The following is a 16030-nucleotide window of genomic DNA, read 5'->3' as shown; positions in this document are numbered from 1 at the left end:
ATGGATGTGTGTGATGTCCTTAGGTTAGTTAGGTTTAAGTAGTTCTAAGTTCTAGGGGACTGATGACCTCAGAAGTTAAGTCCCATAGTGCTAAGAGTCATTTGAACCATTTTTTCGGTAGAGCCACGTGGCAGTCCGGAGGCTGGTCTCCTTCTGACAGTATATTCTCGTGACCACCACTGCCAGCAGTCAGTTGCTACATTCCAACTAAGCCTTTCTGCAATACAGTTCCCCACAGTCGTTTAATGAACAAAGTAAGAGCATATGGACTATCAGACCAATTGTGTGATTGGATTGAGGAGTTCCTAGATAACAGGACGCAGCATGTTATTCTCAATGGAGAGAAGTCTTCCGAAGTAAGAGTAATTTCAGGTGTGCCGCAGGGGAGTGTCATAGGACCGTTGCTATTCACAATATACATAAATGACCTGGTGGATGACATCGGAAGTCCACTGAGGCTTTTTGCAGATGATGCTGTGGTGTATCGAGAGGTTGTAACAATGGAAAATTGTACTGAAATGCAGGAGGATCTGCAGCGAATTGACGCAATGTGCAGGGAATGGCAATTGAATCTCAATGTAGACAAGTGTAATGTGCTGCGAATACACAGAAAGATAGATCCTTTATCATTTAGCTACAAAATAGCAGGTCAGCAACTGGAAGCAGTTAATACCATAAATTATCTGGGAGTACGCATTAGGAGTGATTTAAAATGGAATGATCATATAAAGTTGATCGTCGGTAAAGCAGATGCCAGACTGAGATTCATTGGAAGAATCCTAAGGAAATGCAATCCGAAAACAAAGGAAGTAGGTTACAGTACGCTTGTTCGCCCACTGCTTGAATACTGCTCAGCAGTGTGGGATCCGTACCAGATAGGGTTGATACAAGACATAGAGAAGATCCAACGGAGAGCAGCGCGCTTCGTTACGGGATCATTTAGTAATCGCGAAAGCGTTACGGAGATGATAGATAAACTCCAGTGGAAGACTCTGCAGGAGAGACGCTCAGTAGCTCGGTACGGGCTTTTGTCAAAGTTTCGAGAACATACCTTCACCGAAGAGTCAAGCAGTATATTGCTCCCTCCTACGTATATCTCGCGAAGAGACCATGAGGATAAAATCAGAGAGATTAGAGCCCACACAGAGGCATACCGACAATCCTTCTTTCCACGAACAATACGAGACTGGAATAGAAGGGAGAACCGATAGAGGTACTGAAGGTACCCTCCGCCACACACCGTCAGGTGGCTTGCGGAGTATGGATGTAGATGTAGAATATAGCAGACGGATCATGCAGCTTCTCGTAGCCCTATTACACGACATCGATCAAACTCAGAGAGGTGTTTGTGGCCTTAAAGGCATTCTTGACTAACATCAACTCACCACATCCAGCCCCATAGGGTAACTAACGCACGACCATTACAGCATTTATTTAAAGCAAACCAGATTTGAATCCTCACAGTCACGTTACTAGAACCACTCTTAGGCGCCTGTTGCGGAACTTGGATGGACGTCGTATTACAGATGTAGTTACACGCTTACTAATTTTCGTTCGTACCACACAACTCATTCTTCGTATTTTGATATTTTCCCGTCGATGTGTATCACTGTTTGAGCCATGGCTGACTCATGCTATGCGTTGGATTAAACCTTGGTTGCTATTCTGTGTTGTCTCACCCAGTTGTCGGGATTATGCTGTTATCATCTCTTTCTGCGATTGGCTGCAGCGGTTTGTGTCGATATTCGCACGTTGGAATATCTTTCGCCTGGTGCTTATAATTTCCGGCTGGGCTATGTACAGGCAGTTGTCGGTTGGCGTGGAGCAGCGAGGAAATCTCCGTGGTGGATGGTTTGGCCGGGCCAGCTGGCAGCCTCTGTGCGGTATTGGAGTCTGTGGTGCTGTTCCCATTCCTACGATGTTAGTGGCTCACCGATCTTGGACATGAAAGTTGAGTTTTGACTTAATCTGCCAGCAAATCACGACTGTTCACGTTGTTTGGAGTTTATGTCGGCTGTTGGGATATTCCCGCGAGAAACAACATGTATTTTGAAGAGGGCAAATTTTAGCTATCCTCCGGTGGAGTTTAATTGCACTTGTTTATTTGAATTGAAGTGCCCCAGCGGAATCTTCTGCCATGTGGCCGACAACGTTCCTGCTACCTGCCCAGCCATTGACGTAAATTCAGGCAATTTATCTTTCTCATCGTGTTGTCGCTGTCCAGCACGCTGTGTAGTTTGACAGCTCAATGTGTAATTATTTGTGGGCCCCAATACCTTCTACGTTCTTCCATTGAACTCCCTATTGTGAAGCTGGTAGGGTGAAGTAGAGGTTATCTTGTCGGTGGGTCCATTGACTGTCCGTAGGTTGGGTTTTCGTCGGATCGACAATGGTTGGGCCGACTGCCTGTCTCACCTAAGCGAGCGTTAGTGTTTGAATTCCAGGCCGACCCTCGGAACTTCTGAGCGCCTTGGTTGTACTGCCTTTTCTTGTTTGTTCTTGTCGTTTGTACTTGTATGGCTTCTAGCAGATTTTTATATTACGGTTGTTTTGCCCTTAAGCCGCCAGATGGCTTGGGCCTTCAGCCCAATTTAAGAACTGTTTTAAGTAAAGCCATTGGCATTTTCAAAATTAATGGTATTCAGTCTTAAGTGTTGGGCCTTCGTTTGGATTTAAGTTGTTTTCTCTTAAAGTGTCAGATTCTTTGCGCCTTCAGGCTAATTGAGGAACTGTTTTAAGATAAGGCTTTGCCTTTCAAGTTGAGCTTTAAGTTATTGGCTTTCAGCCGTTTTTAAATTAAAGTAGCCTTGCCCTTAAGGCATGAGATTGTACAGCACATTCAGCCGCTAATTAAGTTGCAAATCTAAAGCTATGATTTTTTTCTTGGCTCTTGTAATGTTTGATCAAATAAAAGTTTGTATGTCCGAGTGTAACTGACAGCCACTTATTTTGGCCCCTTCCACTACTTAAACTACCTGTCGTGTCCTGCAGGTTTATCTCTCTAATTTGACCTTCCTGGTCTTTACGCGACGCATTTGTAAGAGCAAGCAATCTATTGTTTGATTCTCTTAGGAACATCTACATCTACATTTATACTCCGCAAGCCACCCAACGGTGTGTGACGGAGGGCACTTTACGTGCCACTGTCATTACCTTCCTTTCCTGTTCCTGTCGCGTATGGTTCGCGGGAAGAACGACTGTCTGAAAGCCTCCGTGCGCGCTCTAATTTTACACTCGTGATCTCCTCTGGAGGTGTAAGTAGGGGGAAGCAATATATTCGATACCTCATCCAGAAACGAACCCTCTTGAAACCTGGCGAGCAAGCTACACCGCGATGCAGAGCGCCTCTCTTGCAGAGTCTGCCACTTGAGTTTGTTAAACATCTCCGTAACGCTATCACGGTTACCAAATAACCCTGTGACGAAACGCGCCGCTCTTCTTTGGATCTTCTCTATCTCCTCCGTCAACCCGATCTGGTACGGATCCCACACTGATGAGCAATACTCAAGTATAGGTCGAACGAGTGTTTTGTAAGCCACCTCCTTTGTTGATGGACTACATTTTCTAAGGACTCTCCCAATGAATCTCTACCTGGTACCCGCCTTACCAACAATTAATTTTATATGATCATTCCACTTCAAATCGTTCCGCACACATACTCCCAGATATTTTACAGAAGTAACTGCTACCAGTGTTTGTTCAGCTATCATATAATCATACAATAAAGGATCCTTCTTTCTATGTATTCGCAATACATTACATTTGTCTATGTTAAGGGTCAGTTGCCACTCCCTGCACCAAGTGCCTATCCGCTGCAGATCTTCCTTTATTTCGCTACAATTTTCTAATGCTGCAACTTCTCTGTATACTACAGCATCATCCACGAAAAGCCGCATGGAACTTCCGACACTATCTACTAGGTCATTTATATATATTATGAAAAGCAATGGTCCCATAACACTCCCCTGTGGCACGCCAGAGGTTACTTTAACGACTGTAGACGTCTCTCCATTGAGAACAACATGCTGTGTTCTGTTTGCTATAAACTCTTCAATCCAGCCACACAGCTGGTCTGATATTCCGTAGGCTCTTACTTTGTTTATCAGGCGACAGTGCGGAACTGTATCGAACGCCTTCCGGAGGTCAAGAAAAATAGCATCTACCTGGGAGCCTGTATCTCTTATTTTCTGGGTCTCATGAACAAATAAAGCTAGTTGGGTCTCACACGATCGCTGTTTCCGGAATCCATGTTGATTCCTACATAGTAGATTCTGGGTTTCCAAAAACTTACGGTGATTCAGTCCGCAGGTCGTGGTTTTGTGACTAGCGTTGCTGCCTCTGGATCACGGTCCTGGATTCGGTTCCCGACCGGCTTTACGATTTTCTCTGCCTGGAGACTGGGTGTTTGTGTTGTCCTTATCATTTCATCATCATCATTCGTGAAAGTGGCTAGATTGGACCGTGTAAAGATTGGAACTCTGTACGGGCGCTGATGACCACGCAGTTGAGCGCCCACAAGCCATACATCATCATCACACGGTGGTTCAGAACGCCTCTTTTGCTGCGTGTGCCACTGGAGTTGACTGAGCGTGACGCTTTCACGCCTGCTAAATGAACCTGTAAGGAGACGCCCAGTTGTTCATTGGATCTTCTATGTTTCCTCTACCAATGCTATCTGATGCTGATCGCAGACTGACCAACAAAATTCAAGTTTTGGTCGAATGATGTTTTGTAAGCTACTTCCTTTATTGATGGACTATATTTCTTAAGGATTCTCTCAGTGAATCCCAGTCAGACATCTGCCTTATCCGTGATTAATTTTATATGGTCGATCCACTTCAAACTGCCCCGTACGCATACTCCTGAATATTTTATGGAAGTAACTGCCTTCAGTGATTGTTCTGCAGTCATGTAATCGGGCAATGAAGGGAGTTTCCTTCTATGTGTTCGTAATACGTTACACTTGGTTATACTCATTGTCAATTACCACTCCCTGCATCAAGCGTCGATCCTGTACAGGTCTTCCTGCATTCCGCCACAATTTCTAGCGCTGTCACTTCTCTGTATACAACATCGTCACCCGCAAAGTGCGTGACGTTGTCTACTAAGTAGGTCATTTACATATATTCTCTAAGGTAATACACCGCTGACAGGATGCGTAACACAGTCGTACATTGTTTGTAATACTAATACCGCCAAATTAAGCAACGATATCACAATTATTTTCAACATTCGTGACAGACTTTACACAAAGACGATTAACTGATTAAGAAGCAAGTGCCGTTAAAAAAGTGAATATGCTAAGTTTGAAATAATATCTCGTGAAATAGTCAACACTGTTATGGCTACCATAAAAACATCTTTACAGTGTATTCTAAATGGAGACGTGCACATTCTTTTTATCAGATCTCGTACTTGTTTCCTAAAATAACTTCTATATGACAGCCTCACCCGTGATGTATTCGACATACGGCACTGTAATATATTTTGAAACGTTCAGGAACAAAAAGAGTAATATCACAACCAAAACACCATGAACACTTTTTTCTCTATACACTTTTCCCTTTCGTAACTTTACCAACACTGCCACAGTACTGGTCAGATGCAGGTGAAGTCATGTATTACACGCGGCTCTCCCTGGACAAGCAGTAGCCTCCTGGCATTCATTTTGTTTTGTTTTACTTTATTTTATTTTTTTGGAGAGATCTGAGGGGCGGTGGACTTTTTATGTCACTCACATAAAGCACGAAAACAGCAGTGTTCTCCGCGTCAAACAAACTCAAAAAGGTTTGATTACGACATGTTAGACTTTTTTCTCTTATAATAAAAACAAAGTCATCTCATCTGATTTTGCCACTTTTACTTCGCTGTAAAAGGAAATTCTCTATCTGAAACGTGCGCATTGTAAACGTGCAAAGATGTGAGCAGGTCGGCAAATGTTTTACGCAGACTGGCAGTATACAACGCGTTTTCGTTAACTGCAAACACTCCAACATTATTAAACCTTCTGGCAGAGTAATAGAGAACGTGTTAAAAGTAATTGTGAAAGGAAAATAAATTAAAATTTTAAAATCGGCTGGGAACAATTAGCAATCAAGACTAGTTGTGAGTAGGCTTTTTCGGTTTTCATGTTGTTAACGCCATGTAGCGCTCTGTATGAAAATCGCTGACAGTGCTGTGTGCAGTCTGTGGCTGGTTGGATTCATTGTTGGAATATTCGCTTGTGTAGTGCTGGGCAGTTGGCTGTGAACATCGCGTAGCGTTGGGCAGTTGGAGGTGAGCAGCCAGCAGTGGTGGATGGGGAGAGAGAGATGCCAGAGATTTGAGAGGTTATTTACAAGCGGACGATCTGGACGTGTGTCCGATAGAAAAAGGAATTTTGTAAAGATGGTTGTCATGAATTGATAGATATATATGATGACTTCTGAACATTATTAAGGTAAATACACTGTTTCTTCTCTATCAAAATCTTCCATTTGCTAACTATGCCTATCAATAGTTAGTGCCTTCAACAGTTAGAATCTTTTATTTAGTTGGCGTATTGGCACTCGCTATATTGCAGTAGTTCGAGTAACGAAGGTTTTTGTGAGGTAAGTGATTCATGAAAGGTAGAGGTTATTGTTAGTCAGGGCCATTCTTTTGTGGGGACTATTGAAAGTCAGATTGTGTTGCGCTAAAAATATCGTGTGTCAGTTTAGTGATGATCAGAATAAGTAAGAGAAAACTGTTCGAGTATGTTGAGTTTTGCTCAGCTGTTTGAAAATCAAATAACGTACAAGTTTACCAGTAATAATTTTTCTAGGGGAAAGTTTCATGGTTTAAACTACAACAAGTAAACCAGAAAAAAGTAGCAAACAACAAAGAATAGTGTTCACTTAAACTGGCCGCATTACCTGCGCATTTGATTCCTTTGATGAGTCTTTTGATTTATTTATTGGCTCTGAGCACAATGGGACTTAACTGCTGAGGTCATCAGTCCCCTAGAACTTAGAACTACTTGAACCTAACTAACCTAAGGACATCACACACATCCGTGCCCGAGGCAGGATTCGAACCTGCGAACGAAGCGATCGCGTGGTTCCAGACTGTAGCGCCTAGAACCGCTCGGCCACTTGGGCCGGCGATTTATTTATTAAACGGCCTTTGTCACTACAGCGTAGCCAGGCAATTCAGTATTGACAAATGTATTATTCATTATCATGTATACCACCTAGATGACGTGCTACAGACGTGAAATTTAACCGACAGTAAGAAGATGCTGTGATACGCCAATGATTAGCTTTTCAGAGCATTCACACAAGGTTGGCGCCGGTAGCGACACCTACAACGTGCTGACACGAGGAAAGTTTCCAACCGATTTCTGATACACAAACAGCAGTTGACCGGCGTTATCTGGTGAAACGTTCTTGTGATGCCTCGTGTAAGGAGGAGAAATGCGTACCATCACGTTTCCGACTTTGATAAAGGTCGGATTGTAGCCTATCGCGATTGCGGTTTATCGTATCGTGACATTGCTGCTCGTGTTGGTCGAGATCCAATGACTGTTAGCAGAATATGGAATCGGTGGGTTCAGGAGGGTAATACGGAACGCTGTGCTGGATACTAACGGCCTCGTATCACTCATCGCTCGCAGTCGAGGTGACAGGCATCTTATCCACATGGCTGTAACGGATCGTGCAGCCACGTCTCGATCCCCGAGTCAACAGATAGGGACGTTTGCAAGACAACAATCATCTGCACGAACAGTTCGACGTTTGCAGCAGTATGGACTATCAGCTCGGAGACCATGGCTGCGGTTACCCTTGACGCTGCATCACAGACAGGAGCGGTAGCGATGGTGTACTCAACGACGAACCTGGGTGCACGAATGGCAAAACGTCATTTTTTCGGATTAATCCAGGTTCTGCTTACAACATCATGATGATCGCATCCGTGTTTGCGACATCGCAGTGAACGCACTTTGGAAGCGTGTATTCGTCATCGCCATACTGGTGTAACCCCCGACATCCTCATCGACGGCACTTTGAACAGTGGACGTTACATTTCAGATGTGTTACGACCCGTGGCTCTACCCTTCATTCGATCCCTGCGAAACCCTACATTTCAGCAGGATAATGCGCCACCGCAAATTGCAGGTCCTGTACGGGCATTTCGGGATACAGAAAATGTTCCACTGCTGCCCTGATCAGAACATTCTCCAGATCTTTCACCAATTGAAAACGTGTTGTCAATGGTGGCCGAGGAACTGGCTCGTCGCAATAGGCCAGTCACTACTCTTAATGAACTGTGGTATCGTGTTGTAGCTGCATGGGCAGCTGTACCTGTGCACGCCATCCAAGCTCTGTTTGACTCAATGCCCAGGCGTCTCTAAGTCTTTATTACGGCCAGAGTTGGTTGTTCTGGGTACTGATTTCTCAGGGTCTATGCACCCATATTGCGTGAAAATGTAATCACATGTCAGTTCTAGTATAACATATGTGTCCAATGAATACCCGTTTATCATCTGCATTTCTTCTTGGTGTAGCAATTTTAATGGCCAGCAGTGTATTTCTCCAATGAATACCCGTTTGTCATCTGCATTTCTCCTTGCTGTAGGAATTTTAATGGCAAGTAGTGTAGTAGTAGAAGCGGATGATAAATCCGAATGCTTTGCAAGAAAATTTTGGGCCTGCAATTTAGGCGTTCGTATTCCAAGCGAAATTCAGGTGACGGACTATCTTTGTTGTTTGTAACTTTGAACTAGTAGAATTACCTTCCTCCCTCGAATTCCGTCGGGGTACCAGTTGTCCTCAGTCAAGCAGCTTAGCTTATGACGCAGAGGGTGAGCTGTGTTTTCTGCCCTTCCTGAGTTTGAATTCTTCTCTGTCTTCCATCAAAAACGAATTCGCAGCTGATAATTCATTGCTCCCAGATCAATGTAGAGCGGTACCGTAGCCTATGGAGATTGCTAAAGAATGAGTACTCATCGTGTTCTGGACGTGGTACAGTTTTCGCACTGGCACATCTGGGATTATCTTTGAACACGACGGACTCACCGCTCAGCGTTATAGTGACACTGTGTTCCTCCATCTGCATCTTCTCAGGGGTGCATTCGGCCACTCCTTCACTTTTACGGACAACAATGCGTGACTGTATCGAACAGTGCGTAAGGAGGAGGAGGAGGAGGAGAAGAAGGAGTAGTAGAGGCTCTTGAAACGAGAGTATATTTGGCGAATGAACTGGCATCCCAGTTCCCGCGACTTTTATCCCGTCGACCACTTGTGGCACGCGTTGGGAAGATCTATTGCAGTATGTCGACATGCACTAACGACAATCGAGCAGTTTCAACCGCACTGGTGGAAGAATGGAATGCCCTACGACAATGACTCCTTACCAACTCCCCAGTTGGCATGGGGGCAATTCCACGAACATGTAATGTTGTCCATGGTGATCACACACCTTATAAAGAACCATCCCACGCCATCTGTTATGTGCAGGGGACAACGATGAATAGTGGTGAGTTCAGTGTAATTAATGTCTTTGAATAAAACTCTCATTTCTGTTCGTCTCATCGTATATTTATTTCGTTACCTTCTGCCAGATATTGCAACAGTTATTTCTACGTATTTTCCAAGTATCTTCGATTTACGTTACTTGGCAATGAGACATCGTGCGAAAGATTTCGGCCTGTTTTGCAAACTACTGAACACACCTATTACGCAAGCCATGAAGGATGGTATATTGTACCACAACCAGTCATTCCCTATGCTGTTTCACGTCTGCGGTCGTTATCGGGGTCAAGAATCACATTAACTGGAATATAATTGTCTTCAGTCATCAGTCCCGTTTCGAACTGAGCCTTGATGACTGTATAAGACGTGTATAGACACGCTCCAGACAGCCAGACAGCGGTGGGATACCAATGTCACTGTTATGCTGACAAACTGGAGTGATGGTCTGTGGTGCCAATTCATTTCATAGCAAGACCTATCTGGTAGTCATTTCCGTCAACTTTACAGTACAGAGGTATATCGAAGATATTCTGTGTCCGGTTTCGTGCCTTTCATGGCATGCCATTCGGGGCTCACATTTGAACAAGATAATGCCCGCCCGAAAACGACGACAGTTTCTTGTCTTTGTGCTTGTCGAATCCTACCTTAGACAGAAAGGTCGCCGCACATCGCCCCGATTCAGAACGTTTGGGGCATTACGGGGCCTCCACACAGTTCGGGATTTTGGCCATCTAACGGGCACTTGAGCAGAATGTAGCACAATATCCATGAGGAGACACGCAATAATTTTATCAATCAATGCCAAGCCGAGTAACGGCTTGCATAATGGCCAGACGTTAACCGACACTCTCATGAGTGTTTCAATTTGTGGAGCTCTTTCTCCTTAATGAATCATCCAATTGTTCTGAAATTGTAATCATACGTTTGCCTGCACGTGTCATGTCACGTCACATCTACCAATTTTTGTCCCATTCGGATAACTGCTTCGCCGTGTGTCGTTTTTATTGCCTTACAGTGTGATTTAAAAATTTCTACTTCAGCCAGTGATCGGCCCCAAGAATAGCTTGAGCGTGAGGAGGGTAGCCAATACGGGAATTTTTTACGAATACTTAGAAAATGTACTGAAAAAATTTTGACAGTCAACATGTCTTTACACTGAACGTGGTCTGTTTTTGCTATCTACGTGTCGACTGGCGAGTATGCATCAGAGGACCTCAAATTGCCTCCCAGCCTTAAAAAAACCATGTGCACTTTACAGTTGCTCTGCTACCGGAGAAGCTGCTTCTTTTGTGCGGTGCAGCCCTGAATCTACCACGGGGAATTCTACAATTCTCCATCTGTTGACGCAAGTACAGAGATCTGCAGCCAAGTCCGTCACGGAGACGACGAGGTCTTTTCCTTCAAACCAACTGGCCTCGAAGTAACTCTGGGAACAATGCTGCAAATTACGAGCTCTGCTTGCATTCCACACACGAGGTCATCCGTCTTCACCACTTCCGTCAGCCGTCTGTAAGAACTCAGGGTGGTCTCAGGACCCGCGCAACAGGCGTCATTGGAGCCGACATGAACCACAACTTGCAGATTACTCCATCCTGCACGCTCGAGAGCCGTAGGCCAGGCCTCCTCCACATTTCAGATGAGCTCTCCAGCAGACATAGCAAGTGCACATTGAATAGCTTTCTGGCACCGAACGGTGTTTCCCTAAGAGGCTCCACAACGTGCCTAACGTTGGAGATTCCGAAACTAGCAAATCCGTCAACGCCGTGCGAGTGCTCGGATACTGCCGAAGAAACGGGCACCTGTCCACTCACAGCGTGAATGGCTGAGCCCAGGCAGTCAGCCTCCATACCACCCGGCACTCAACCTGCTATGAGGACAGATCCACCGTGTCAGTTACACTGGGCGATGCCTCGGCAGCAGAGCCTGTGGGCGATATTAGCGGCACCTAAGGCGTCCTGCTCAGTTCGCGACCATGAGGCGGTAGCCTCAAGATGGCTGGCACTAGCCGAAAGTGGCTTCAGGTGTTCGCGGATCACAAGCAGCTCCTCCTTTTTCCACAAACAGAATGCATACATCCCGGAAAAGGCTAACCAAGTAACTCGCTACTCTGTTGGTGCATAGCATGCGACATCTGGAACCTGTCTGCCCGACTAGGAGGAAGCGAACGGTTGTTGGATCTTCAAAACTAAGAAATAAATGATAAAAGCACTACAGATTGCTTAACCTATACTTTGTAGACACAAAAACTCGAGATTCCACTTCTTAAACAGAAAAGAAACACACACATAATCTAAGATATAAACAGCGATGAAAATACTATTCTTGCGTGTTAATACATTACATAATATGTTGTGCAAGCGCAAGTCAATGAATGAAAGCAATATTTTTTTCTGGTCAGTGGACGGACAGCTCTGACTCAAACTGGAATTCTTTAATTTTATTTGCTCTTGTCCATTTTCTCTGTTGTTTCAGTGAATAGCGCTTTTTCTAGTAATCTCAGAGACTTTCATTATGAGAGATCTTTTGCTTGTATGAATCAAAATCGAAATGAGACAAGAGATCCATTTTCTATATTCTAAACGAACATATACTGCGAAGATTACTCACAGAATTCAGCTGCAGTATAGTGACACGTATCTTCAAGTACGAAAAGTGGATAACTTCTTTTAAAGGTGGGTGTGTATCCGCTTCCACACCGTGCGGTTCTAGGCGCTTCAGTTTGGAACCGTGAGACCACTACGGTCACAGGTTCGAATCCTGCCTCGGGCGTGGATGTGTGTGATGTCCATAGGTTAGTTAGGTTTAAGTAGTTCTAACTTCTAGGGGACTGATGACCTTAGACGTTAAGTCCCATAGTGCTCAGAGCCATTTGAACCAATGAAGAGCAGTTGAGGGGGCCATCCACTTCAAAATAGGATAGGGAATTCAGACAATTGCAGAAATGGTTCGTGATGATCGTCGTAGAAGCATTTACGGCATTGTCCGTGATCTGAGCATTAACAGTTGATCACCATTACAATCGTCCATGAATTTCTAAAACATCGTGAGGTTTGTGCTCTTTGGATACCATGTCTTCTCGTGTATGAACACTACAGAAATATTTCGAAATGGAAAGTCACTTTTAAGGCGTTCTGAGGAGGAAGAGGGAAACATCCTCAGCCACACAGTAATCATTGGTGAGCAGTGAGCATATGAAATGGATATATGGATCATTACCGATAGCAAAAAAGTTCAAAATACAAGTTTCAGATATATGTTGAGCTTTTCACCATATCCCTAAGATTCTATGAGCCCACTACCTGGTGACCTGCAGGGAAGGGAGGCTCCAAGGATATATTAATGAAGAAGCTCACCTGACTATAAAAGAAACTAGCAGTTATTATAAAATTGTTTCATGACCATAAACAAATGGATTATTCACTGGAGTGAGTATGTAAACATTTCATAGGTGAACAAAACGATTGTAATTACGAAATCTAGCCTTGATGCAGGAGGGTGGACACATGAAAGGTAAGTGCGAATATCAATAGATTCGCCAAAGCGCATGGTGGAAGCAACTGGCGCAGTGCGAAAGTTAAAATTGTGCTATCAAACCCTGATGGAAGTTAACTAATCTTGTGTTCCCATCCGATGCGACGACTATATTGCTGGCTCATCAGTACCATCCTATATGGTGTAGCAGCAACTGTTGTCTGACTTAACTCTTCGAGACTTGCCCGTTTCTGTCAATGTAGGAATCTCGCTGGCCAATTGCATTAGGCCTTTCGTGTTCCGATCAGTAATAAATTTGTAAATAAGTTTAACAAACACCAATTCTCACGAATTTGCTGCGGTTAACCTATATGACGGTGTTATGTTGAGAGGAAGCCAAAAAAGTCTCCCACTCCGTGACAGACTTCTCACCACAACCAGCCAAAGGAATTACGCATAGATCCACACCGGAAAGCGTGCCTTCTACAGAAATAGTTATTCTGACCCAGTTTGAGTGTTCGTTACTAGGAATTTAAATGAACATTCATTCATTGCACGACAGCAGGGAAACAGGCAGTCTCACACATTCTGGTGGATACACCTGGATTCACATGCATTCTTTCCAAAGGGATTTCTTGAAGTGTCTCACACAATACAGTTTTATGACGTATAGACCACCCTGAGTTGCCTGCTGATCTGAGATGGGACGTAGCGAATTCTACATCTCTTACCTGCTCGGGTGGACAGCTTTAAGCTCTGATTTATGACACCCTCTGGTCCTTTTAAGTATGCTTCCGCTTTGTCCAAAACAGAGCCCTCAATGTTGCAGGAAACAACAAATCCACAATATTAAAAGGAAAGTAAGAGAAGAAGTCATTAGCAGTACTGAATACTGTCTGCAGCTATGATTCAGCGTTAAAGGATCATCCACATTGACTGTTGGAGTGTGCATAGTACATTATAAAACACGTTGCGTACGGATTAACTGCCATATAACATCACCTTCTTGTCATCTTTCAAACCGTTGCCGATGAAACTGTGCTGAGAAATTAATCTGAGCACAAACTCATCATATAAACATAAAAATTTGAAATCTGTTCCGTTATGCCATTATTAGTTTGATGTTCTAATACTGGCTAGAAAACTAGTCAACCGAAATTTGATTGTGATTGCTGAACATCACAGGTAGTCACGGATTGTTGGTGCAACCTTGTGTGATTTATGAGGAAATACAAAGAGTGTTATCATTAATTGCTGTTGGATGTGATTAAGTAGCTTAGACAGTTTTGATTGAAATGGATAAACAGTGTGATGTGCTACGTGAAGATTTTTCTGTGATGCTCCGCTGCCTTTAATTATGATGCCTGAATTACTGATTTGTTCGAGAGTTGTATTTGATTAACTACATTCTGAGCAAGTGGATTATTCCTTGACTTTCTTGAATTTTTCATTATAAGGGGTTAGTGTAAGGATGTTTTACACGCAATATCATCTGATTAGTCAGAGTAAACGTGAAGTCAGGGAGTATTAACTGTTAACAAAAATAGTTTATGTGCAGAGGATTTCATTTTTCTAGTTTATCTACAGGTTTCTATGGTTCCATCTGAATCAGTAATTACAACTAGACCCCCTAAGGTTGCAAGTATCTCACACTGTTGACAGAACAAATACCAAGGATACTACAAGTCTAACACGTAGGGAACTCGCCATACCATGAAGAATGAGCGGGCAAGAAGGTACAATCTGTACTTCAGGACGATATTAGGAAATCTGTTAAGAACTGTGGCGAGTCAATAGGAGTATGATGGGATTATATAGTATAAAGTAGTTACTCACATGGCTATTTCCCAAAGAAGGTTTCTTTTAAAGAAATTGTACTTTTATTTTGGCTTGCCTTCATATAAATATTATAAAACGAACATTGTATTCATCCTTTCATGAAGTGTATATGAGAAACCCATCTGTTTTGAGAAATGCTTGATGGAGGTTGATCTTACCATTTGTTTGAATTTAGACTCACCCCTCTCAGTGGATAGTTGGAGCCCCAGTTGTTGTACTGGCCTGACGAAGGGGCTCCATTGTCAGCAATGAAGACGATGATGGAGTTCTCCAGCATGCCGCGCTGCTGCAGCGCCGCCGCCACACGTCCAACCGACTCGTCCACCTTTGACATCACAGCTGCCAACAGATGAAATGTTCGGTGGTTGGTCTGGACATGTATGATGTTTCTTGAAACATTGTTACCTGCTAGATATTCGTATCAAAATATATTCTAAGTCAGTGAGTGAGATACAGCACTAAGACATTGCTCCCTATCATTGAAGTACTGTGGTCCAATTTCTGGCCCAAGCTTGCTGGGTTGGGTTTTTACACGACTTCTCAAATCAATACAAACTCTGAGTCTAGATACTTTCTAGGACAATGTCAAGTGTAAGTCTGGCCTCAGTCTCGCCACACAAGACCAGAGCTCTGCTTCATGTAGCACTCCTTAATTTAAGGACTGCACACCCTTAGAGAACTTTAGAAATTCTGGAATGGGTGTATGTAGCTGCTACGTTGTATTTAAAGTAACACATTTTTATCACATATAAGTACATTGAATTGTTTGATACGTACAGCAAACGAAGAGCCTTATAGCTGACATTCCTTACCATGCTGTTTTCGTCCATCCAGAGGTTCTGTTCGCTTCGTCGGTCCTGCAAGCAGGACTTGCCAAATACATATTCGGGAAATGAAACATAAAAAGGCTATGTGGCACATGAATTGACTGGAACGTCGACAGTTACGTTTACTACAAAAGACCTGAGTTAGACTCTATGGCAATCTCTGTTACGGTATGTTGTGACAACAATACGCTACTGTGCTGTAAACAACCAGTTTTGATCAAGCGAAATCTTCAAGTCACCTTGTAACAAGTATTTCGACCTATTTTGTATCTGTATCGATATTTATATGCTAATTTGTGGTGTTGCATATGTAGAGTGTTGCAGGCCCTAACTGCCATGGAAATTCTTTGACCACGTATTTATATTTTAGTTATATGAACATTCTGAACGAAGTTGTTTAAC

At 43.5% G+C, this 16030-nt stretch overlaps 1 protein-coding gene across 1 annotated transcript in view; it reads right to left on the bottom strand.

Annotated features, from left to right (window-relative positions):
- Nucleotides 1-16030, bottom strand: part of LOC126175998 (arylsulfatase B-like) — a 93276-nt gene that overhangs the window by 23624 nt on the left and 53622 nt on the right. Inside the window, exon 6 of the mRNA XM_049923111.1 lies at nucleotides 14983-15140. Within this exon, the coding sequence (XP_049779068.1) occupies nucleotides 14983-15140 (158 nt within the window). The remainder of the gene's footprint in view (nucleotides 1-14982; nucleotides 15141-16030) is intronic.

This window comes from Schistocerca cancellata, chromosome 3, assembly GCF_023864275.1.
Source record: "Schistocerca cancellata isolate TAMUIC-IGC-003103 chromosome 3, iqSchCanc2.1, whole genome shotgun sequence".
NCBI lineage: Eukaryota > Metazoa > Arthropoda > Insecta > Orthoptera > Acrididae > Schistocerca > Schistocerca cancellata.
Note: the sequence above shows the minus strand (reverse complement) of the source record. Positions and strands in the feature narration are given on the sequence as shown.